Genomic DNA, 24,613 nt, shown 5'->3' on the forward strand with positions numbered 1-24,613 from the left:
GATCGCTGCTCCAGGTGAGGATAACAATCCACCAAAAAGGAAGGGCTGGATGCTAGCTCCGGCTCGCAACCGTGAACATGTAGACCAAGTGAGAAAAATTAGCTGCACACCAACATCCGTCCAACAGGTTTACTGAAAGACAGCCACCAGGACTAAAACAACAGACCAAGGGGTGATGACATTTCACGCATACATAGTGTTTCTTGAAGAAGCATTATGTATGTGAGAAATGTGGTCACCCCTTGGTCCATTGTTTTAGTCCTGGTGGCTGTCTTTCAGTAAACCTGTTGGACGGATGTTGGTGTGCAGCTAATTTTTCTCACTTGGTCTACATGTGTCTACAAGAGCCTGAGTGACCTGCTGTCATGAGTGCCTATACCAGAGCTGACAGACAGCCTTGTGGAGGACCGAACCTGCAGAGAGACTGAGCCTTGTGGAGGACCAAACCTGCAGAGGGACTGAGCCTTGTGGAGGACCAGGCCTGCAGAGAGACTGAGCCTTGTGGAGGACCAGGCCTGCAGAGAGACTGAGCCTTGTGGAGGACCGAACCTGCAGAGAGACTGAGCCTTGTGGAGGACCGGACCTGCAGAGAGACTGAGCCTTGTGGAGGACCGGACCTGCAGAGAGACTGAGCCTTATGGAGGACCAGGCCTGCAGAGAGACTGAGCCTTATGGAGGACCGGACCTGCAAAGAGACTGAGCCTCGTGGAGGACTGAACCTGCAGAGACATTGACCTTTGTGTGGGACCAGATGCCCTGTATACCAGGAGGGGTGAGCTGAATATCCTTGCCTATCCCAATTCTGACACAGTTAATGCAGGAGAGACTTTGGCAGCTCACTAGCCATCTGCTGCCCACTTATAAAGGGACAGCCACATGTGCACTATCAACAAAAGGGCCCCAACGAAAGTCGGCCAACACTGACAATTACGCACCAGGTACTGTTACTTCCAGGGGTACCCCTTAGTCAGTAATGCATCCCCCTACCCCCGCTATTGGGGCTGTATGCATAATGTGCACTCAGTGACTTTTAGTTTCCTGAGATATTTTATGCTGTTACTTAAACTCTATTTGTGCTAGTTATAGTTTAATATAGCATTTATATAGCTAAATTTGCTACCAGCTTATAGGTCAGTGCTCATATACCTAGTATGTTATCCTTTTAATCTGTTTGTTTGCTTGTGGAATGATTTGTGCATTGTTTAATTGCATTTCTTCAATACATTCATTAAATCTACCACCAGTCGCTTGGCCTATTTCCTATGTAGTGTTGTAGAGGGTAGCATACGAACACTTAAGTTACACAGGTGTGAGCAGCCTTCTACCTATAACTGGGATTTGCAGAGGGAGCCAAGAACCCATCATCACCAGCGGCTCCTGCAGGGGTAAGCGGCACACATTTCGAATACAGTAGATATTAAAGGGCAGAAAATGAATAAAAACACAGTATTAAAGTGGAGTTCCACCCCAAAAAAAAGTCATTTATGTGCATTAAAAAAAAAAAAAATTTGAAGAAAATTTTTTTTTTTTTACTCACCTCTAAATGCCTGTTGCTAGGGGGTCCCTCGTAGTCTGCCTCCTTCAGTGCCTGGGCTCTTGATGTCACTTCCCTCAGCGCCAGAAGGGAGATCGGCTCTGCCCCCTCCCTCTTGTCAATCATCTGGTCACAGCTCCCAGATGAATGCGCGGCCAATCACGGTGCCACTCGCGCATGCGCAGTGGGTGAAGCCACAGCCGGGCGCCCACAGTTACAATGCCAGAGGGGGAGACGAGCGGGGCTTTGATCCCCCGCATCGCTGGACCCTGGGACAGGTAAGTGTCCAATTATTAAAAGTCAGCAGCTGCAGTATTTGTAGCTGCAGACTTTTAACGCGAACACCGCGTTAAACCAACCATTGATTTAAAACCAAAAATGCAACATTTGATGGCACTAAGTATCATACCAATTAGTGACCAAATGCAACATTTTCCACTTTAAATCAATGGAAAATATTCAACCAGCACAGCAAATAGCCTAATAGCATTCATTTTTTTTTACACCCAATCACACAGAAGTAGAGATGTGCCGAACACCCCCCCCCCCCCCTGTTCGATTGGCAGCAGAACTCTCGAACATCGCAAAAGTTCAGACCCAAACCCTATTGAAGTCTATGGGACCTAAATTTCAAAAATCAAAAGTCCCCATTTTGAAGACTTCTTTGCAAGTTATTGGGCATACAAAGGGTATGGGGGCCCATCTACTGCCCTGGGGGGGGCATGGATCAATGCTATTTTTTTTAAAAAAAGATTGTTTTTACAGGAGCAGAGATTTTAATGATGCTTAAAGTGAAACAATAAAAATAAAAGATTCCTTTAAATATAGTGTAATGGCTGAGAACAATAGTGCCTGTGGGGGGGGTCCCCTCACTCTCTCACTCTGCCTGTAAAGTGGCGCATCTGTACTGTGTATAGAACCTGCTGCAGCAAACCTGATATTTATAAAGAAAAAAAATTACATTTAAATTGCCGGCAATATAAAAATGTTAAAAAAAAATGGCGTGCGGTTCCCCACAATACATACCAGGCCCTTCGGGTCTGGTATGGATTTTAAGGGGAACCCTACACCAAAATTAAAAAAAGAAAAACGGTGTGGAGTCCCCCCCAATATTTATACTAGACCCTTACCTGAGCATGCAGCCCAGCAGGTCAGGAATAAGGGGGATGAGCGAGTGCTCCCCCTCTTGAACCATACCAGGCCACATACCCTCAACACGGGGGGATGCTTTGGGGCAGGGGGATCTGCCCCCCTGCCGCAAAGCACCTTGTCCCCATGTTGATGGGGACAAGTGCCTCTTCCCCACAACACTGGGCTATGGTTGTGGGGGTTGTGGGGGTCGGCGGGCAGGGGGCTTATCGGAATCTGCAAGCCCCCAAGGGGGCCCCCAGATCCCAGCCTCTCTATATGTGAATGGGTATGGGCTACCCATACCCATTAAATTAAAGACAGGAATTCCTTTATTAACCACTTGCCTACCAGGCCAATTCTGACCTTTCTCTCCTACACTTAAAAATCATAATTTTTTTGCTAGAAAATTTTTTAAACACTTTTTTTGGGAAAAAAAAGTTTCATGCATAAAAAAAACAGTAAAGTTAGCCCAATTTTTGTTGCATAATGTAAAAGATGATGTTACGCCGAGTAAAAAGATACCCAACATGTCACGCTTCAAAATTGCACACGTGCCAAACTTTGGTACTTAAAAATCCCCATAGGCAGTGCTTGAAATTTTTTTTGTACTGGTTACATGTTTTGAGTTACAGAGGAGGTCTAGGGCTAGAATTATTGCTCTCGCTCTAACATTCGCGGTAATGGGCGGGGCCACCTCGTAACATAAATTGGTAGCACCACCCCCTTGTGACGTCCCCGACCGTCACAAACCTAAGGGTATGGTATGGATTTTGGGGGGACCCCAGGTCGTTTGAAAAAAAACAAAAAACGTGCGGTTCCCCTTAAAATCCATACCAGACCCAAAGGGCCTGGTATGGATTGGGAGAGGCTCCCCACACCACTTTTTTTTTTTTAACATTTTTGTATTGCTGGCAATTTAAATGCATTTTTTTTCTTTATAAATGTCAGTTTTGCTGCAGCAGGTTCTATACACATCTCCACACAGAAGTAATGTACATACTTTTTCATCAGCCAAATTGCAATGCAAATTTTTTTATGAATAGACCCCTAAATGTCAGGAGATGTTTCTTTAACCACTTCAAGACCAGACACTTTCACCCCTTCCTGCCCAGGTAAATTTTTAGCTTTCAGGGCTGTCTTAATTTTAATGACAATTACTCAGACACACATCACTGTACCCAAATGAAAATTTTTATAATTTTTTTGAGACAAATAGAGCTTTTTTTTCTGGTGGCATTTAATCACAGCTGTTTTTTTTTTTTAATTTTTTGTTATATTCTTAGTTTTGCAAATAAATAATTGTTCTTCTTAAATTTAGGCCAAAATATATTCTGTGACATTTCTTTGGTAAAAATAAACCAAATCAGTGTATATTATTTAATCTGTGTTTATTTTGAGTCTACAAGCTATCGTATGAATATTTGAAAATTGATCAATCCTGATGTACTGACGGCCTATCTCATCTCCTAAAGGATAAGTTCACCTTTTTTTTCTACATTCCAGCTCCCCTATGTACCAATATACCCTTAATGTAGTTATTTTGCAGACATTTTAAAGCTTTGCATTAATTTTACAGACACTTCACTGTCCTCATCCATGTTTCCAAACGTTTCCATTAGTAATGTCTTATTTCCTGGACAGACTTTAGGTCATGACACAGGAAGGAGTTGACCAGCTGACCTCATTAGCACACACCCTGCATCATCACCCTCCTACCTACCCACCCATTCCCAGCTGCACATTTTTTAAATGAAATGCAATCAATCAGTGATTACCATTCTCACTAAATACACAATATACAATCATACTGCATAGTGTATGGCCATCTTCATGGAAGTACAAGTTTATGGAGAGAGTGGACAGAAACACTCTCCTGTCAAGCTCCGTTCACATGTCTGCGTTTGATTGCATTTCATTTAAAAAACGTGCTGGTCAGCATGTCAACTCCTTCCTGACCTCTAGTCTGACCAGGAAGTAAGACATTACTAATGGATACGTTTGGAAACATGGATGAGGACAAGTGAAGCAAGTGTCTGTAGATTTAATGGAAAGCTTTGATATTTTTGCAAAATAAGTACATTAACCACTTGCCGACCGGCTCATGCCAATATACATCAGCAAAGTGGCACGTTCCCACAAAACAACGTATGGGTACGTCTTCCCCTTTAAGGAGGCATGCACGCCTGCTGCACAGCGGGGGACCCGATATGTCTCCTCCCCCCATTCAGTCACATCCCCCCCACAGTAAGAAACACTAATTAGGGAACACATTTACCCCTTGATCGTCCCCTAGTGTTAACTCCTTCCCTACCAGTGACATTTACACAGTAATCAGTGCATTTTTATAGCACTAATTACTGTATAAATGTCAATGGTCCCAAAAATGTGTCAAAAATGTCCAATCTGTCCGCCGCAATGTCGCAGTACCGCTAAAAATCGCAGATCACCGCCATTACTAGTAAAAAAAAAAATAAATAATAAAAATGCCATAAATCTTTCCCATAGTTTGTAGACGCTATAACTTTTGCACAAACCAATCAATACAGTATATGCTTGTGATGAGTTATGACTGATTTTTTTTTTTTACCAAAAATATGTAGAAGAATATATATTGGCCTAAACTGATGAAGAAATTTATTTTTAAAAAACATTTTGGGGATATTTATTATAGCAAAAAATATTGTTTTATTTTTTCAAAATTGACGCTTTTTTTGTTTATCGCGCAAAAAAATAAAAAACGCAGAGGTGATCAAATACCACCAAAAGAAAGCTCTATTTGTGAGAAAAAAAGGACGTCAATTTTGTTTGGGTACAACGTCGCATGACCGCGCAATTGTCAGTTAAAGCAACGAAATGCCGTATTGCAAAAAATGGCCTGGTCATTAAGCAGGAAAATCTTCCGGTCTGTAAGTGGTTAATGCCATATTGGTACATGGGGAGCCGGAATTTAGAGAAAAAAAAACAAAATGTGAACAAAGGTGAACTTCTCCTTTAAAGCCCTTAATGCCAGAACAGAACAAATACCCCCTCCCCCCCCCAAAAAAAAGTAGATACCCCAAGATATTTAGTAAAAGTTATGGTGAGTTTTTTGAAGTTATACATTTTTTGTCACTTTTTTAGAAAATCAAGACATTAAATACCTCTGGGGGAATCTAGGATGGAAAAGGACCTGGGGGTCCTAGTAGATGATCAATGGCATGCCATGCCAAGCTGCTGCTAACAAAGTAAACAGAATATTGGATGCATTAAAAAGGGGATCAACTCCAGAGATAAAACAATAATTCTCCCGCTCTACAAGACTCTGGTCCGGCCGCACCTGGAGTATGCTGTCCAGTTCTGGGGGCCAGTCCTCAGGAAGGATGTACTGGAAATGGAGCGAGTACAAAGAAGGGCAACAAAGCTAATAAAGGGTCTGGAGGATCTTAGTTATGAGGAAAGGTTACGAGCACTGATCAATGGCATGCCATGCCAAGCTGCTGCTAACAAAGTAAACAGAATATTGGATGCATTAAAAAGGGGATCAACTCCAGAGATAAAACAATAATTCTCCCGCTCTACAAGACTCTGGTCCGGCCGCACCTGGAGTATGCTGTCCAGTTCTGGGGGCCAGTCCTCAGGAAGGATGTACTGGAAATAGAGCGAGTACAAAGAAGGGCAACAAAGCTAATAAAGGGTCTGGAGGATCTTAGTTATGAGGAAAGGTTACGAGCACTGAACTTATTCTCTCTGGAGAAAAGACGTTTGAGAGGGGATATGATTTCAATTTACAAATACCATTCTGGTGACCCCACAATAGGCATAAAAGGAAGTTTAACAAGACACGTGGCCACTCATTAAAATTAGAAAAGATGTTTAACCTTAAACTGCGTAGAGGGTTCTTTACTGTAAGAGCGGCAAGGATGTGGAATTCCCTTCCACAGGCGGTGGTTTCAGCGGGGAGCATCTATAGTTTCAAAAAACTATTAGATAAGCACTTGAACGACCGCAACATATTTGATCAGGGACACTGACTGGTATCCTGACACCAGGGTGACCCATTGCATATGGACATTCCACATCTTATTTATAAGTCTGGTTGCTAGAAGCTACTATGCCTTTAACAGCCACCCAGGTCTTTCCAAGGTGCTGGCTACCCATCCCAGGTCCCCTAACATACATGGAGTTGTAAAGATTATACCTGATCAGGGAAATGTTCAAACAGAATTATGCCATTCCCCAGAAGACCTCTACTACTGGAGCTGTTGCAGCTATTGAATTCAGAGTGGGTGTCCGGACCACCAGGCTTTGGCACAATAGAAGCAAAAGGTGCTCGGGCAGGGCAGCTGTAGGAATCTCTGAGCAGATGCATGCCAGACACGCAACAAATGTAGAGACTCCAAGGTATCAGACCCAACAGTTGGCAAGAGCTTTACGTTAGTATCAGGAACTGGCTGGGCAGCGGGCACAGGATCAGTAGAGGCAGGCTGGGCAGCAGGCACTGGATCAGCAGAGCCAGGCTGGGCAGCAGACACTTTCAGCTGAGGCAGACTGGGCAGCAGACACAGGATCATCAGAAGCAGGCTGACCAGGAGGCACTAGATCATCAAAGGCAGGCTTAGCATCAGACACAGGATTAACAGGCAGGTTGAGTAGCATGCACAGGAATCAGAGACAGGCTGGGCAGTAGGCACAGGATCAGCAAAGGCAGCGTGGGCAGTAGGCACAGGGTCAGTAAAGGCAGTGTGGGAAGCAGGCACAGGGTCAGTAAAGGCGGTGTGGGAAGCAGGCACAGGGTCAGTAGAAGCAGACTGGGCAGCAGGCACAAGGTCGGCAGAGGCAGGGTTGGCAGCAGGCAGAGGGTCAGCAGAGGCAGGCTTGGCAGCAGGCACAGGGTCGGCGAACACAGACCAGGCAGCAAACAGGATAAATGGAGTCAAGTTGAAAAGCAGGCGGAGGATCAATGGAGTCAAACTGGACTATAGGCAGAGGATCGGTGACATCAGGCTGGATAGCTGGTGGCATGTCAGCAGGGTCAGACTGAACTGTAGGCATTTTGTCAAGAACGGCTGGGAAGGAGGTAGTATATAAGCAACATCAGGCTTCTCAGTGGGTAAAGGATCAGTGGCATATGACTGGGGCAGCAGATGAAGCTCCAATGCTATCAAACTGGATAGCAGGTAGAAGATCGGTAGAGTCAGACTGGACAGCAAGAGAGGTGTCAGCAAAGTCAAGCAGGAAAACACATTTTTGGTGCACAGTGGTTTTAAGCAGTGGTTAAGAGCCCCACTTGGCTAAGTGAAGTCAGTCTGCCCTAAGGATGGATGGAATTGGAATTCTTAGAAAGGGCTGAGGAAATATTTTTGTGGTAGCAAAAGGCCAGGGTACTGAGAGTCCCAAATATGAAAGGGTTGTAGTCAGAGCTGAGGCCGAGTATGGAGCAAACTGACCCATAGTTGATGCAATGCCAGGCCAAACTGAGGCAGCTGGTACAGGGACAGGCAGGACTTGACACAAACAATTAGCGTAGTCTGGACAGGAGCAGCAGGCTCAACTAAGGCAGCAGGCATGGAAGCAGGATGGACTGGAGCATGAGGAGAGTCTCTCATTAGTTGTATGTACAGTACAGTATGTAACGCCTATAACATGTACATTGACTCCCTCTCGGGCTGCCATGGGATGTCAAGTCATACAAGCCTAATTGGACAGTTCTATATATTTTCTATATTATTACTTCTGGAATTAAAAAAATGTGTCATGATTCCTGCTATATCTTCATGGATCTAAATACCTATGACATACATGTATGTAGAACAGTCTGTATTATTGGTTCTTTTATTATTTCATCGTTTTTTGTATTATTTTCATTGTAAAAATCTAAAAATAAACACCTTTTAAAAAAAAAAAAAAAAAAAAATGTGCATGTCAAAATAAAGAATGCATTAAAAAAAACTGTTGTGGCAGCCCTAAACTACAAACGAAGGTTTTTCAGACGCCTCTACATATGGGCTGGGGGCTGTCCTCAGGTTTCTTGTGCATACAGACACCTTTACATAAGGACTGGGGGCTGTCCTCTGGATTCTTGTGCATACAGATACCTCTACATATGGCCTGGGGGCTGTCCTCAGGTTTCTCGTGCATACAGACACCTCTACATATGGGCTGGGGGCTGTCCTCAGATTTCTTGTTGCATACAGACGCCTCTACATATGGGTTGGGGGGCTGTCCTCAGGTTTCTCGTGCATACAGATGCCTCTACATATGGCCTGGGGGCTTCCTCAGGTTTCTCGTGCAGACAGATGCTTCTACATATAGGCTGTCCTTAGGTTTCTTGTGCAGACAGACACCTCTACATATGAGCTGGGTGCTGTCCTCAGGTTTCTTGTGCATCCAGACGCCTCTTCATATGGGCTGGGGGCTGTCTTCGGGTTTCTCGTGCAGACAGATGCTTCTACATATAGGCTGTCCTTAGGTTTCTTGTGCAGACAGGCACCTCTACATATGGGCTGGGGGCTTTCCTCATGTTTCTTGTGCATCCAGACGCCTCTTCATATGGGCTGGGGGCTGTCCTCGGGTTTCTCGTGCAGACAGATGCTTCTACATATAGGCTGTCCTTAGGTTTCTTGTGCAGACAGGCACCTCTACATATGGGCTGGGGGCTTTCCTCAGGTTTCTTGTGCATACAGGCGCCTCTACATATGGGCTGGGGGCTGTCCTCAGGTTTCTCGTGCATACAGACGTCTCTACATATGGGCTGGGGGCTTTCCTCTGATTTCTCGTGCAGACAGACACCTCTGCATCTGGGCTGGGGGCTGTCCTCAGGTTTCTCTCGCATACAGATGCCTCTACATATGGGCTGGGGGCTGTCGTCAGGTTTCTCGTGCATACAGACACCTCTACATATGGGCTGCTGGCTGTCCTCAGGTTTCTCATGCAGACAGATGCTTCTACATATGGGCTGGGGGCTGTCCTCAGGTTTCTCATGCAGACAGATGAACCTAATTACTGGAATCTGCTGGCTGCTGGTAGACGCACCTGTTGGTGGTCCCTGGAATTGCACCCTTCAGCCCTGAGAACCACAGTGTCACCAGCAGGTGATTCAGGTCTTGACAGCCTTGTGTATAGAGTAGAGCAACGGTCCCCAACCTTGTTTGGCACCAGTGACTGGTTTCATGGCATTGCCAGGGACCGGGGGGGGGGAGGGGGCTATTCATATAAATTGTCCTCAGCCCCCCTTTATAGCACAGTCCCCCCTTTATATCAGTGTCCTCAGTTCCCCTTCACATCACAGCCCCACTTTACATTGCAGTGCCCCTTAACATCACAGTGCCCCCTTTACATTAATGTGAAAGGGACTGCTCTGTAAAGGGAGGCTGTGATGTAAAGGGGACACTGTAATGTAAAGGGGACTGCTCTGTAAGGGGGGACACTGTGATGTAAAGGGGACTGCCTTGTGAAAAGGGCACTGTGATATAAAGGGGACTGCATTCCCCTTTATATTACAGTGCCCCTAGCGATCACAGACTCCTCCATCACAATGCCCTTGCAATCTGATCCTTCCCTCTCTAACATGACACCCCCCCCCTATTCTAATCTCTGCCTCCCCTGTACAGGACTTGTACCTTTGGCATGGCAGAGGCTGTGATCATTCCATGTGTCCTCTGCCGGCTCCCCTGCCCGCCCGATGCTGTCATCCTATCAGCAGTGCAGGGGGCAGGAGGAGCTCTCCATTATGATCTGAAGCTCCTCCCACCCCCTGCCCTGCTGATTGGATGACATCCTAGGCTAGGTGGGCAGACGAGCCAGGAGTGGACAAGCAGGCATGGCCGCACAGCAGGAGGCAAGGAGCTGTCGCTTGGCTTTTGTAGAATCTGGATCGATCGTGTGGTTTGGGTGTTTTTTTGTTTTTTTTTTTCGAGTCAGTGGGCAGCCATTGTGATTGATAATGGATTTACATTGAGAGATTTTTTGGGGGATTTTTGTTTTTTTTAATACAGGACATGTCAAACATTTTGGGTGTCTTTATTTCTATAGGTGTTTTATTTTTTTTTATTTGTGAGTGAGTAGGGGTACTATTTACCCCATACTCATTCACATGGTGTTAGGGTGCCAGCAGCCACTGACTCCCTATCATCCAGCCTGAGCAGGAAGCTGCCACATATAGCAGTGGATGTAATACAGCAGCTCAAGGTTCGACTGATTAAATACCCATCTAGTTCAGCCATTCGCTGACCCCCCGATCATGCCAAATTCTGTCCAAACATAGGTCCATGTACTGGTCCTATGGGGGAAAGAGGATCCCCTTATATCAGTAGCCGGCAATAGAAGAATGTTCTTACATCATCATGAAATTGTTATTGAGAGACAGAAATTGCTCAAACCCCTAGAAAGCTTTGGAGGAACCCTGGCTGAGAAAGGCTGGACTATACAGTAATATATTTATATCCCCCTTGGTGGGAGTGGAGATGACCCCATCTATAAGGATATACAGTACATACACACACAGCACAAGGACGTGTTCACACTACGAGGTGTTTCTCTGAGCTCCACAAGGTGGTGATCTCACTTATACAGAGACATACAGGAAGTCTCTATGGAAGACAGGAAGTGATGTCAATAGGAAGTTCCGGGAAGTGATAAATAGGAAGTTCCGGGTGAGAGGTGAGTCGGGAGGAAGTAGAGAGGAGACATTGCTGGAAGTGGCAGTAGAGGAGGTAATAAGATCTTATTTTCTATTTACACCCAGTAACCCCCCGTCATGTCCGTCCTCTTCCTCCATAGTCACTGTGATGTCTTTTATCTCCAGCAGATGATGATACACACATGCTGTTTCTAAATATTTTATGCCAAATGTGTTTGCCGTGTAATTTGTGTTCACCACTGTATTCTCTGCAAGAGCTGTCGGTTTAACAACTTCCCATCCGGGCCAATTCTGGCACTTCCTTCCTACATGTAAAAATTACTCAGAACCCCCAAACATTATATATGAGGGGGGGGGGGGTTTAGCAGAGAACCTAGGGAATAAAATGAAGGTCGAGGAATGGCACCAAACTTCGGTACTTAAAAATCTCCATAGGTGACGTTACATTTTTTTACAGGTTACCTGTTTAGAGTTACAGAGGAGGTCTTGGGCTAGAATTGTTGCTTTTGCTCTGACGCATGCAGCGATACCTGCAGCAACTACTCGTCCCCTACTATCTCCCCGTGCAGCAACTACTCGTCCCCTACTATCTCCCCGTGCAGCAACTGCTCGTCCCTTACTATCTCCCCGTGCAGCAACTACTCGTCCCCTACTATCTCCCTGTGCAGCAACTACTCGTCCCCTACTATCTCCCCGTGCAGCAACTGTTCGCCCCTTACTATCTCCCCGTGCAGCAACTACTCGTCCCCTACTATCTCCCCGTGCAGCAACTACTCGTCCCCTACTATCTCCCCGTGCAGCAACTACTCGTCCCCTACTATCTCCCCGTGCAGCAACTACTCGTCCCCTACTATCTCCCCGTGCAGCAACTACTCGTCCCCTACTATCTCCCCGTGCAGCAACTACTCGTCCCCTACTATCTCCCCGTGCAGCAACTACTCGTCCCCTACTATCTCCCCGTGCAGCAACTACTCGTCCCCATACTATCTCCCCGTGCAGCAACTACTCGTCCCCTACTATCTCCCTGTGCAGCAACTGTTCGCCCCTTACTATCTCCCCGAGCAGCAACTGCTCTCCCTACTATCTTCTCATGCAACAGCTCTCCCCCCTATTATCTCCTAATGCAGCAACTGCTCGCCCCTTACTATCTCCCCGTACAGCAACTGTTCGTCCCTTACTATCTCCCCGTGCAGCAACTGTTCGCCCCTTACTATCTCCCCGTGCAGCAACTACTCGTCCCCTACTATCTCCCCGTGCAGCAACTACTCGTCCCCTACTATCTCCCCGTGCAGCAACTACTCGTCCCCTACTATCTCCCCGTGCAGCAACTACTCGTCCCCATACTATCTCCCCGTGCAGCAACTACTCGTCCCCTACTATCTCCCTGTGCAGCAACTGTTCGCCCCTTACTATCTCCCCGAGCAGCAACTGCTCTCCCTACTATCTTCTCATGCAACAGCTCTCCCCCCTATTATCTCCTAATGCAGCAACTGCTCGCCCCTTACTATCTCCCCGTACAGCAACTGCTCACCCTTTACTATCTCCCCATGCAGCAACTGCTCGCCCCTTACTATCTCCCTGTGCAGCAACTGCTCGCCCCTTACTATGCCCCCATACATCAACTGCCCACCACTTACTATCCCCGTGCATTAAATTCCCTCCCCCTACTATCACCCCTGCATCAACAGCTCACCCCCTACTACCTCCTTGTGCAGCAACTGCTCGCTCCCTACTATCTCCACGTGCAGCAACTCTGCCTCTCATATGAGGTCTCTCTGTCTTTTGTAGTAGTTTGATGGAGATGAATGAGCAGCCTAGCTATTATTTATAATATATTGATGGGGTAATGTGTGGTGCTTTTAGTGCACGCTGTTTACCACACAGCAAGGTGACGAAGGGCTGTGTACAATGAGTGATCTTAAAACTTTTCAACATCCTGTGTATGCTGCACACCCATTGGTTACTTTTATTGCATAATTCCCTCTAGTGTTCTCCAGAATTGTTACATCATATCTCTTGTAAAAAAGGCAAATGTATTTCCTGTACTCCTCAGTTCCATCTAGTGGCCCCCAGTGTGTTTTTTTTTTTTTACAAGGCCCATAATAAAAGAACATTCTTTCAAAAGAGAAAAAAGCCTAGAGAACGTTCCTTGTTGCCGAATTTACAGATACACAGATTTTCAGAATGAATGGCTATGCAGATATTTTTAAAAAAATAAACCCCTAAGTAGTCCAACCTATGTGTTCCAGTACACACTGGGGCAGCCCACCTATATCTCCATCCCAATTGTCAGGACCCGGGTCTGAACAGGCAACCTCTATTGTGTCTGGAGGTGTCTCTACTTGGTGAGCCACCTGGGATGCTGAACAGCTACAACAATGATCCCCTAAGAAACCCAAATAGAACAATAGCTCTATTGCAGAAGTGGATAACTCATTTGAAGCCTTGCTGACCTGGATTGTCCTCAGAACACTGTAGCGATAGATAAAAGAAAGCAGGCGCACTGGTCTAGTGCATTATCCCACAAATTGTATTATAATAGAATAAAATAAATAAATACTACTCACAAATACAGGTAGTAAAAGCGTTCGTCTGACAACACAACTTGGTTTTAATTTCCCAAACTCTCTGATCACTGCTGGCTAACGTGTTTCGAAGGCATGTCCTCCTTCATCAGAGCTGAAGAGAGTTTGGGAGATTACATCAACGTTGTGTGGTCAGATTAGCGCTTTTACTGCCTGTGTTTGTGGGTAGTATTTATTTACTTTATTCCATTTTTAATAAAATTTGTGGGATAATGCACTAGGCCAGTGCGCCCTCTTTCTTTTATCTATCTTGACAGATGCTGGACAGCTCCCTGGACAATTCCTTGAATGATCTTGCGTTTAAGCTTGTTTCTCTTGAACCTTTTTCTTTCTCCCATAAACGTCTTATTTAGGCCATGCCTTTGCATGTCCTGTTTGCCAGATTATTGTGCTCTCTCCAGCCAATATCATTTTTACTCCTGCTGCAGTCTGCACCTAAGCAACCATTTGTTACTGACCTTTTGGCTTGTTTACTGACTACACCGATGATTGTCCCTATCTCCTACTGGACCCTGGGTTGCTCACCTCCTGGAAAGACGATCCTGAGGACCACAAACTGGTACTAACATGCAGCAAAACCCATCTCCACCATCAGGAGCTTTGGTGAATACCGGTTAGTGCACCTTGGGTGAGCCCACGTCATCTACCAGGGTGACCTGCTTCTGTACTTATCCAGCCACTCTACTGCTATAGCTACTGGTCTCCTAACCTGATCATGACACTAATATTGTACAATTAACCACTTACAGACCACCCGCCGTTATTAAACGTCGGCTGTTTGAAGAGGAATACCGTTGTTATAGCAGCAGATAGCTGCCATAACCCCGGTATCCTCTTCTTCAGCGGGCAGTCCTCTTTCAGGTAAAAGTGGTCTCTGCAGCGGATTCGCCGCGAGATCACTTTTAAATCAGTGGGGTGAGAAGGGCCCCCCTCCCGACCGTGCTCTGGTGGTCTCCGGCGCTTACCAGAGCCGCCCGTAGCGGTGGTGACAATCATGTCCTCTCCCCTGTTTGGCTGGCTGCCAAGTGAGGGGAAGATGGGCCCCCACTCGGCTCCATAGCATTGACTGACAGAAGCGACGTCAAATGTCACTTCTGCCCAATGCTCTTAAAGGAGAACATTTTTTTTTTTCCAAAGGACATATTTTTATTTTTTTGCATTTTTGTGTAAATATGAGATCTGAGGTCTTTTTGACCCCACATGTCATATTTAAGAGGTCCTGTCATGCTTTTTATCTATTACAAGGGATGTTTACATTCCTTGTAATAGGAATAAAAGTGACCCCAAATTTTTTTTTTTTAAAAAGGATAGTGTCAAAATAAAAAGTAAAATAAATAAGAAAAAAAACATTTGCAGCGCCCTGTCCCGACGAGCTTGCACGCAGAAGCGAAGGCCTATGTCAGTAGCGCCCACATATGTAAACAGTGTTCAGACCACACATGTGAGGTATCGCCGTGATCGCTAGAGCAAGAGCAATAATTCTAGCCCTAGACTTCCTCTGTAAATCAAAACTGGTAACCTGTAGAAATTTTAAAATGTTGCCTAGGTAGATTTTTAAGGGAAAAGGTTTGTCTCCATTCCACGAGCGGGTGTAATTTTGAAGCGTGACATGTTGGGTATTAATTCACTCGGCGTAACATTATCTTTCACAATATAGAAAAAAATTGGGCTAACTTTACTGTTCAAAAAAGTGTATTTTTTTCCCCAAAAAAGTGCGCTTGTAAGACCGCTGCACAAATACGGTGTAACAGAAAGTATTGCAATGACCGCCATTTTATTATCTAGGGTGTTAGAAAAATTAGAATCCCAAACATTATATATATAAGTAATTTTCTAGCAAAAAAATACAGATTTTAACTTGTAAACACCGAGTCTGAAAAATAGGCCCGGTCCTTAAGTGGTTAATACAGTCCATATACAACATAATTCTCTGCTATCCATCAACAGAGAAAACCGTATAGATCACATGACCACATCAATGAGGATGGAAGAGGACTGGAGTCACATAACGGAGAGGATACTAAACCTCACCCTGGAGATCATCTACCTGCTGACCGGAGAGGTGAGGAGGATTCTGGGAGGTCACATGACATCACTCTTATCTCTATTAATAATACACAGACCTGACTGGAGAGGTGAGGAGGATTCTGGGAGGTCACATGACATCACTCTTATCTCTATTAATAAAACACAGACCTGACCGGAGAGGTGAGGAGGATTCTGGGAGGTCACATGACATCACTCTTATCTCTATTAATAAAACACAGACCTGACTGGAGAGGTGAGGAGAATTCTGGGATTATAACATGACATTCCTATTGGTTTCTCAATAGAGATTTCCTCTTGTGAAGTCAGGTGATCATATGACCATCACAGTGCCTCCATGTGACTCCCTAAAACCTAAGAGACACAACATGGAGAAGATTCTAGAAGTCGCCAATAAGATGATGGAGCTGCTGACAGGAGAGGTGAGCGGTGCTGGGAATTCTGGGACATTATCCAGTAACAGACAAGGGATGTGTCTGGATGGTGACTGTATCATTGTGTGTGTCAGGTTCCTATAAGGTGTCAGGATGTCACTGTCTATTTCTCCATGGAGGAGTGGGAGTATTTAGAAGGACACAAGGATCTCTACAAGGACGTCATGATGGACAATCAGCCGCCCCTCACATCACCGGGTAAGAGGAGACTTTATTGTAAAGGAGAGAGCAGTACGGAGGGTCCACCTAGATCCCCCATCATCTGATAAACACATAGAAACAATGTATTCAGTCAGTGTGTGTGTTTCCTACAGATGGATCCAGTAATGGGAACCCACCAGAGAGATGTCCCCATCCTCTGTATTCCCAGGATTCCACACAGGAAGGTCACACCATCCCTCACCATCATCAGGTAGATGAGGAACAATCACTGATAGTATCATTAGGATCTGTACATTATCTGCATTGTTACCATTGATGTCATTTTTATTATATATTCAGAGTGGAAACCTGAGAAATTCTAAAGTTGAAGTTAAAGAAGAGATAAAAGAGGAGGATGATGAGGACGGGGTGATGGAGGAGTCATGGCTTGTAAAGGGACACAAAGATCTGTACCAGAACACCACGGTGAAGTCATCCAGCTACAGAAACCCACCAGAGAGATGTCCCCGTCCTCTGTATTCCTGGGATTCCACACAGGAAGGTCACACCATCCCTCACCATTACAAGGTAAGTGAAAAGGAACATCTGAAACATGGACTCTTGGAGATGATGTGTGAATATTTTTTTTATGTAAACATATCTTTTACAGATATAATTTTCTCTCGTTAACTTGGTTTAGGGTGAAGATCTGATAGATCTAAAAGTTGTGATTAAAACAGAAGAAGAAGAGAGGTATGTGAGGGATGATCAGGAGTCTATAGAGGAGGATGGAATAATGAGGCTAATTATAGAGGAGGACACTCCTACAGAGATCAGCACAGGTGGGTCATTAACACTAAATACATTCCTCCACCCATACTGCTCACTGATTGGTCCAGAGTAGGGCAAGGACTGGGTGATATCAGCCTGTAATCCCCTGGTCACTTTCCTGAGCTGTGTTCCCCATCCTGTGTTCCTGTATTTCTCTTGGATAATCTTCCTTCTCTGTGCTGCAGACACAATTTATGTATCTAGACTGGATTTATGGAGATTCTGGGCTTTAGCTGGCAGCAAAATGTCGATTTTTTTTTCAATGGGCATTACCCAACCTAGGCACCTGGGGCATGTGTCTTGGGTTTTCTGCCCCAAGCCTGGGTCTAGCAATATCTCTGACAGAACAATTCTCCCAGGGTTATTTGCTCTGTTATTTGTTGGCTGTGCCGGGTGGAGGGATATGTCTGTATAGTCTCAGACCCAAGTCACTGAGTGCAGTCTCAGGAGATGGGAGTCAGCGGTGTGGGACCTCTGCAACTTGTCTCAGTTAAGGCCCGGTTCACACCTATGCAGGTTGCAGTTTGCATATTCCAGGTGCATTTTGCGTTTTTCAATACATGTTTTTGATCCATTGAAGTCTATGGAACCAAAAACCAGAAAAAAGTCCCTGGCACTTTCCATAAAATATACAGATGTGAACGTGGCCGATAGAAAACCATGTTAAATGGACTGTAGTGTGCTTCTGCAAAACTGAAAACGCACTAAAAAATGCATAGGTGTGAACCAGGCCTTAGTAAACATTTAAGCTTCGAGTTCTGACAATTACTAGTACTACATAATCTAAATGGCATATTACATACTCCTGACCCCTGCACTACATACTCTATGTTGTACATTACATAATTCTGATACTATATAGTTTTGTATGTTGTATCTTATACAACACATTGTACATTACATAGTTCTGACTTCTGCTCTATCCCCTCTACCCACTGCTATATATACACATAATATGTATTCTATTTTGTTACACCCATTTTCTACCAGCTGGACATTTTATATCTGATGATATGATTGGAGCACAGACTTTTACATATTGATAATGTGATTAAATCCTCAAACTTTTGGAAGCTTAAACAGAAAGTGATAATGAGGGAGAACTCAATAACCCAATGATGGAGGTCTTCAGGATCAGTCCAGTCTTCATCTTGGTTGTTCTCCCCCCATCCTCACTCTCTGACCTCTGGTGGGGCTCAGTCCTGCTGTTTATTTATGACTAAATCATGGACTAAATAAGGAAGTGCAGGACTTCTTGTGTTGGGAAGATGGCAATGAGTGATAGAGGGGGTGGGGACACTCGTCCTATAATCCCCTCATCACTGTCACTACTATAAAAGACAGTTCTCATTGTTTCCTCACTCTCTGACTAAGGTCCATGGATAAAGAAATGAACTGGTAGGAGATCAGAGGACCCATTTACTAGTTACCTTGAGGGTGGAAGCTCCTCAGAAACAAAGCTGCCTGGTGTGAGTCCTGGTTTAGGGGAACCAATCAGCTCATGTCTAGTAATAACCTTTTTATTTCTATTTTAGTAGATGGACGGGAGATGAGGAAAACCTCAGAGGATTGTCTCACTTTGTCTCCAGACTGTAAAGTAGAAGATGAGGACATCACACAGTATAGTCCAGGAGAAAACCCGACTACCTCAAATGTCCATCCGGCACCACACAGTGTAGATGGACCATCGTATTCCTCTTATCCTGAGGAACCTCAGACTGTGAGGGACGGTGCCGTCCTTCCAACAGAGAAGAGGTTTTCCTGTACTGAGTGCGGGAAGTGTTTCTATTTTAAATCTGGGCTTATTGTGCATACAAGAACTCACACAGGTGAAAAGCCATATTCCTGTCCTGAGTGTGGGAAATGTTTTTCACAGAAGTACCATCTTTCCACACATCAGAGATCTCACACGGGGGAGAAGCCGTATTCTTGTCGTGAGTGCGAAAAATGTTTTTCAGAGAAGTCCTCTCTTTGTAAGCATCAGAGAGTTCACACAGGTGAAAAGCCATATTCTTGTCCTGAGTGCGGGAAATGCTTTGCAAAAAAATCCGAACTTGTCACACATCAGAGGTCTCACACGGGGGAAAAACCATATTTCTGTTCTGAGTGCGGGAAATGTTTTTCACAGAAGTCCCATCTTAACAGACATCGGAGATCTCACTCGGGTGAGAAGCCTTATCCCTGTTCTGAGTGCGGGAAATTTTTTTCAAGGAATTCCGATCTTTACAGACATCAGAGATTGCACACGGGTGAGAAGCCATATCCCTGTTCTGAGTGCGAGAAATGTTTTTCAAGGAAGTCTGATCTTTACAGACATCAGAGATTCCACACAGGGGAGAAGATGTATTCCTGTCCTGAGTGTGGGAAATATTTTTCTTTGAAGTCCAGTCTTTACAAACATCAGAAATTGCACAGGGGGGAGAAGCTGTATTCCTGTTCTGAGTGCGGGAAAAGTTTTTTGAAAAAATCAAAACTTGTGAGACATCAGAGATCTCACACGGGGGAAAAATCGTTTGACTGTCCTGAGTGCGGGAAATGTTTTGTACAAACATCAGATCTTGTCAGACATCAGAGGTCTCACACGGGTGAGAAGCCATATTCCTGTACTGAGTGTGGGAAATGCTTTTCACAGAGGTCGAATCTTTATACACATCAGAGATTGCACACAGTGCAGAAGCCCCCTTCCTTTCCTGAGTGAAGGAATTGTTCCTCACTGAAGTCCTGTCTTCCTGTACATCAGGGATCCCACACAACCCTTGAGGTGTATTAGTGCCTTGAGTGCAGGAAATGTCTTCTATATGAATGTTGCTGGACATCACAGCTCTCATGTGGGGAAGAAGCACACCCTGATATACACCTCAGATATACTCCATGGCTGATCTTCATCATGTAAGAAACAGTTCATAAGGAGATCAGAGATCACCAAAGATATGGATGAAGTGTTGTACCGTGTTGGCCATTGATGGCAATAGACAAATAAAAATGGAGTCATTACCTTTCATTGGCTGAGTACATGTTGTGATGTCAGCTTACACAAACACTTAGAGGTCTATTTAAAAAAAAATGTTAAAAGAACAGGCCCAGCAATTGCCCAACCATGATGAATGTTGATCATATTTTACTTTATACACTGATTTCCTATGATCATTGGCTCCATCTCATGGCCATAATGCAGTATTACTTTTTTTGATGGAGGTATGTCAAGAAAAATACCATATGCTAGGCAATAGAGTGGCTTTAGATTACAGCCAGAATTTGTAAGGGCTGGGCAATTGCTTGTCAAATTTGTCCAATAATTTTTTATGAATAGACTCCTTATTTTCCTTTGTCTGGCATGGCTTTATACCAATAACTGAGATCATACTCTTGGTTTAACTTATGTTCTTCAATGTCTACTGTACTCATAGGTACATTAGTATTAAAGGCTACGTTTACTTTTTTCCCCCAAATTTTAGCTTCCCTACGTACCAATCTACCATTAATGTACCTCTGTTGCAGAAAATAAAAAGCTTCCTCTGTATTCTAGGACAGACTATACCTCGGCCTCCAGTCTAGGGTTGCCACCTTTTTTTTCAAGCCAAACCCTAACTTTACTGGCACACAACAATTTTTTTTGTAGTATACATTGTAAAAGTCCTTGGACACTTTTGGGTGGCCTAAAGTGGCTACCTGAGGAAGGAAGAGTATTGAGTCCCTGAAACGTATTGACTAATGACCTGTCATGTGAAATCATTATATACCAGACTTGCTGATTATAATAGTGGTGCCCTCACTCTCTCTACCCTTTTTGGGTCCCCGTAGGAAGTCTGTGTTCTTAAATGTGCTCAGAATTTCCAGTACTGCGCAGTGCACCACCCAGCTCCAGCAGTTCTCAGCCTCTCATAGAGTTTGACAGGCAGTCTGTAGTGGGGTTGGTTGGCACATCTGTGCCCTCTACTCATAGCTAAATGCCCAATGTGCATGGGACCTCAGACTACCCTGGGGAACCCCAAGGATACCCTCAGCTGATAGAGAGATGCCTGAAATTTTACATCTAAAGTCACATCCTTCCTGTTTGGGGTTCAACGCTCTACCAACACTCCGACTGTCCAGAATAAATACCAAAGGCAAAATTAAAACGGCAGTGGGATGGACTGGGGGGCAGAGGGGTTGACTAGGGGGCAGTAGAGTGGACAAGTAGGGGTAACGGGATAGACAGGTGGGCAGTGGCGTGGACTTGGGGTAGCGAGATGGACAGGGGGGGCAGCAGGATGGACCGTTGGGGCAGAAGCATGGACAGGGGGGAAGTGGGGTGGACTGGAGGGCAGCGGGGTGGACAGGGGGGCAGTGGGATGGATAGGGTGACAGTAGTCAGGTGGACTGTGAGGAGACAGTGGTGGACTATATACCTGTCTCCTGCTGTCTTGTTCTGTAGGCTGCGAGGAGCTGCCATTACAAGCAGTGATTGCTCAGCTGCACTGGCTTCTCCTTCTGCTCGGCTCCTGTGAAGTCGGACCATCCTGTCAGCACAGGAGACACACAGACAGGGAGAAGAAGGGTCCTTTAGCTGCTGGCGATCTGTCCAGAGAGATGCCTGCCATTTTTGGGTACTCTAAGCCTTGATGTCTAAACTCTGAATGTCAGTGAGGGGGACAGAAGCCAGCAGTAGTAAATAGAAAAATGCCTGTTGTCACTGGACTGGGGACACAGATGAGGGGAAGACACATTGGTGGCAGGCTATAGGGACACCTCACTGGCAAGAATGTTGTCAAAATAATGTGTCCGGGTGTCTGGCAGTTAGAAACATGGACACAATTCCTGCATTACCTGTCCTGAAATTTGGTATTTGAGACAGAAAAATAGTTTCAAGGAAATAACTCAGCAGCTAACCTCATTAACACACACCCTGCACCTGTCCTCCCCCTCCAGGAGATTGCTCCTGCCCACCTCTGCAGTTACATGCTTATCCAATGCAGACATTGTCACTCTATACACAGTCCTCAATAGTTTTGTACCATCTTCTTGCATTGATGGTTCATTTGGCAGGGTGTGCAGGAGCAGAGCAATCACATCACAGCCACATGTGGATAGAGCTGTAGTAGTGTGTTGTTGGAAGTCTGTAAAGCTCACCATATACATAAACTCTGTTCAATTCCCTTTGGACGAGGGAGGTGTGGTCCAGAGTGACAATTCATGTCTATTCTGTGATGCACTAAGGCAGTGCATGATGGGAGATGATCTACAGGAAATGATGGAAGCAGAAAGCATTTTTTAACATTTCAAACAGGTGAAAATCCAAAGCTGCCATAGACAAGGTATGTGAGAAATAAGCACATTGGGATGGCAGAAAAATGCTTCTATAAAAATAAAATTCTGCCACTAAAAGGTGAACTTAGCCTTAAAACCAACCAATGATTTAATATTGAAAATATCGTAATTAAGTATTTTACAAATTAGCACCATCTAGTGGATAAATATGATATTTTACATGTTAACCGCTTGCAGAGCAGCCACAGTCATTATACTGCAGGAGGTCGGCACGTTCCCGTGAGCCGTCGTAGCTGTACATCGGCTCTTTAAGCAGGGATAGCAGGTGTGTGCACGCCCTCTGCACTATGGGGGAACCGAAGCGTGTAGCCGGCGGCTGCGGGCACGAGAGCCAGAACAGGGACATATGTGTCTAAACACACAAATCCCTGTTCTGTGAGGAGAGGAAAGACAGATCGTGTGTTCCTGCTAGCTAGGCACAACGATCTGTCTTCTCCTCTAGTCAGTTCCTTCCTCCTACAGTTAGAACACACACTGAGGGAACACGCTTAACCCCTTGATCGCCCCCTAGTGTTAACAGCTTCCCTGCCAGTGACATTTACACGGTAATCAGTGCCTTTTTAAAGGCACTGATCGCTGTATAAATGTCAATGGTCCCAAAAATATGTCAAAATTGTCCGATCTGTCCACCGTAATGACGCAGTCCCGATAAAAATCGCAGATCACTGCCATTTCTAGTAAAAAAAAAAATAATAATAAAAATGCCATCAATTTTTCCCATAGTTTGTAGACGCTATAACTTTTGCGCAAACCAATCAATATATGCTTATTGCGATTTGTATTACCTAAAGTATGTAGAAAAATATATATTCACCAAAACTGATGAAGAAATTTGATTTTTAAAAACATTTTTGGGGATATTTATTATAGCAAAAAGTACATTTTTTTTTTTTTTTTTTTTTTTTTTTTTAATTGTCGCTCTTTTTCTGTTTATAGCACAAAAAATGAAAACCACAGAGGTGATCAAATTCCACCAAAGGAAAGCTCTATGGGAAAAAAAAGGACATCAGTTTTGTTTGAGTACAGCATCACACGACCGTGCGATTGTCAGTTAAAGCAACACAGTGCCGTATCGCAAAAAATGGCCCGGTATGGAAGGGGGTAAATTCTTCCGGGGCTGAAGTGCTTAAATGAATGGAAAGCATTGCATTTTTTTTAGGAATAGATGCCTTAATGTCAGAGGACATTTATTTAAGGATGGGAAGTATATAACAGTGTAACGGAACCCCGTTGTACGCTGCTTGATTTCTACCGTCAGTACACTGCTTCCTCCAGTCTGGACCTTGAGATATCAGATATAGCCAAATGTACAAGACTAGCCGACACTAGCTTGCAGGAGCATGGAACTCTTTATTGGACCAGAAATACAAGCCTTTATACATTTGAGAAGAACATTCCCCCCTCCTGGTCATATTACCCTAACAATACAACTGTAACCAGAAACATAAATTAACATGAGCTAATTACCTAATCATTTAACCAGCCTAGGTGACTCGGAGGCCTGACCTTTCAGGGCAGACTTGCCGTCTTTTAGCTCAGAAGATGCAACACACATTATCATAAATATAAACACAGGACACCTTTACACAATAGCAGGAGCTCCCAGAATTAGCAGACGGTCTGTCTCCTACATTGCAGACCATGGAATCCACATCCAAGCAATGCTTTGATTAATCAGGGATTGCAGACGGCATGGCAACAGTCTACAAAACTCCTACAATGTTCCATCATTCTGATACAGTGGAATTAATGTATCATAGATTTCTTGAGGGATATAGTTACATAGTAGGTGAGGTTGAAAAAAGACACAAGTCCATCAAGTCCAACCTATGTGTGTGATTATGTGTCAGTATTGCATTGTATATCCCTGTATGTTGTGGTCATTCAGGTGTTTATCTAATAGTTTCTTGAAGCTATCAATGCTCCCCGCAGAGACCACCGCCTGTGGAAGGGAATTCCACATCCTTGCCGCTCTTACAGTAAAGAA

The 24,613-nt window shown here is 44.6% G+C and overlaps 1 protein-coding gene across 1 annotated transcript in view; it reads left to right on the plus strand.

Annotated features, from left to right (window-relative positions):
- The window catches only part of LOC141121632 (uncharacterized), a 125,427-nt gene that overhangs the window by 68,363 nt on the left and 32,451 nt on the right, over positions 1-24,613 (plus strand). The window contains 7 exon segments of the mRNA XM_073611281.1: positions 15,815-15,929; positions 16,201-16,335; positions 16,422-16,545; positions 16,662-16,759; positions 16,849-17,076; positions 17,189-17,330; positions 18,855-20,013. Coding sequence (XP_073467382.1) covers positions 15,815-15,929; positions 16,201-16,335; positions 16,422-16,545; positions 16,662-16,759; positions 16,849-17,076; positions 17,189-17,330; positions 18,855-20,013 — 2,001 coding nt within the window.

This window comes from Aquarana catesbeiana, unplaced genomic scaffold (assembly GCF_042186555.1).
Source record: "Aquarana catesbeiana isolate 2022-GZ unplaced genomic scaffold, ASM4218655v1 unanchor226, whole genome shotgun sequence".
Classification (NCBI taxonomy): domain Eukaryota; kingdom Metazoa; phylum Chordata; class Amphibia; order Anura; family Ranidae; genus Aquarana; species Aquarana catesbeiana.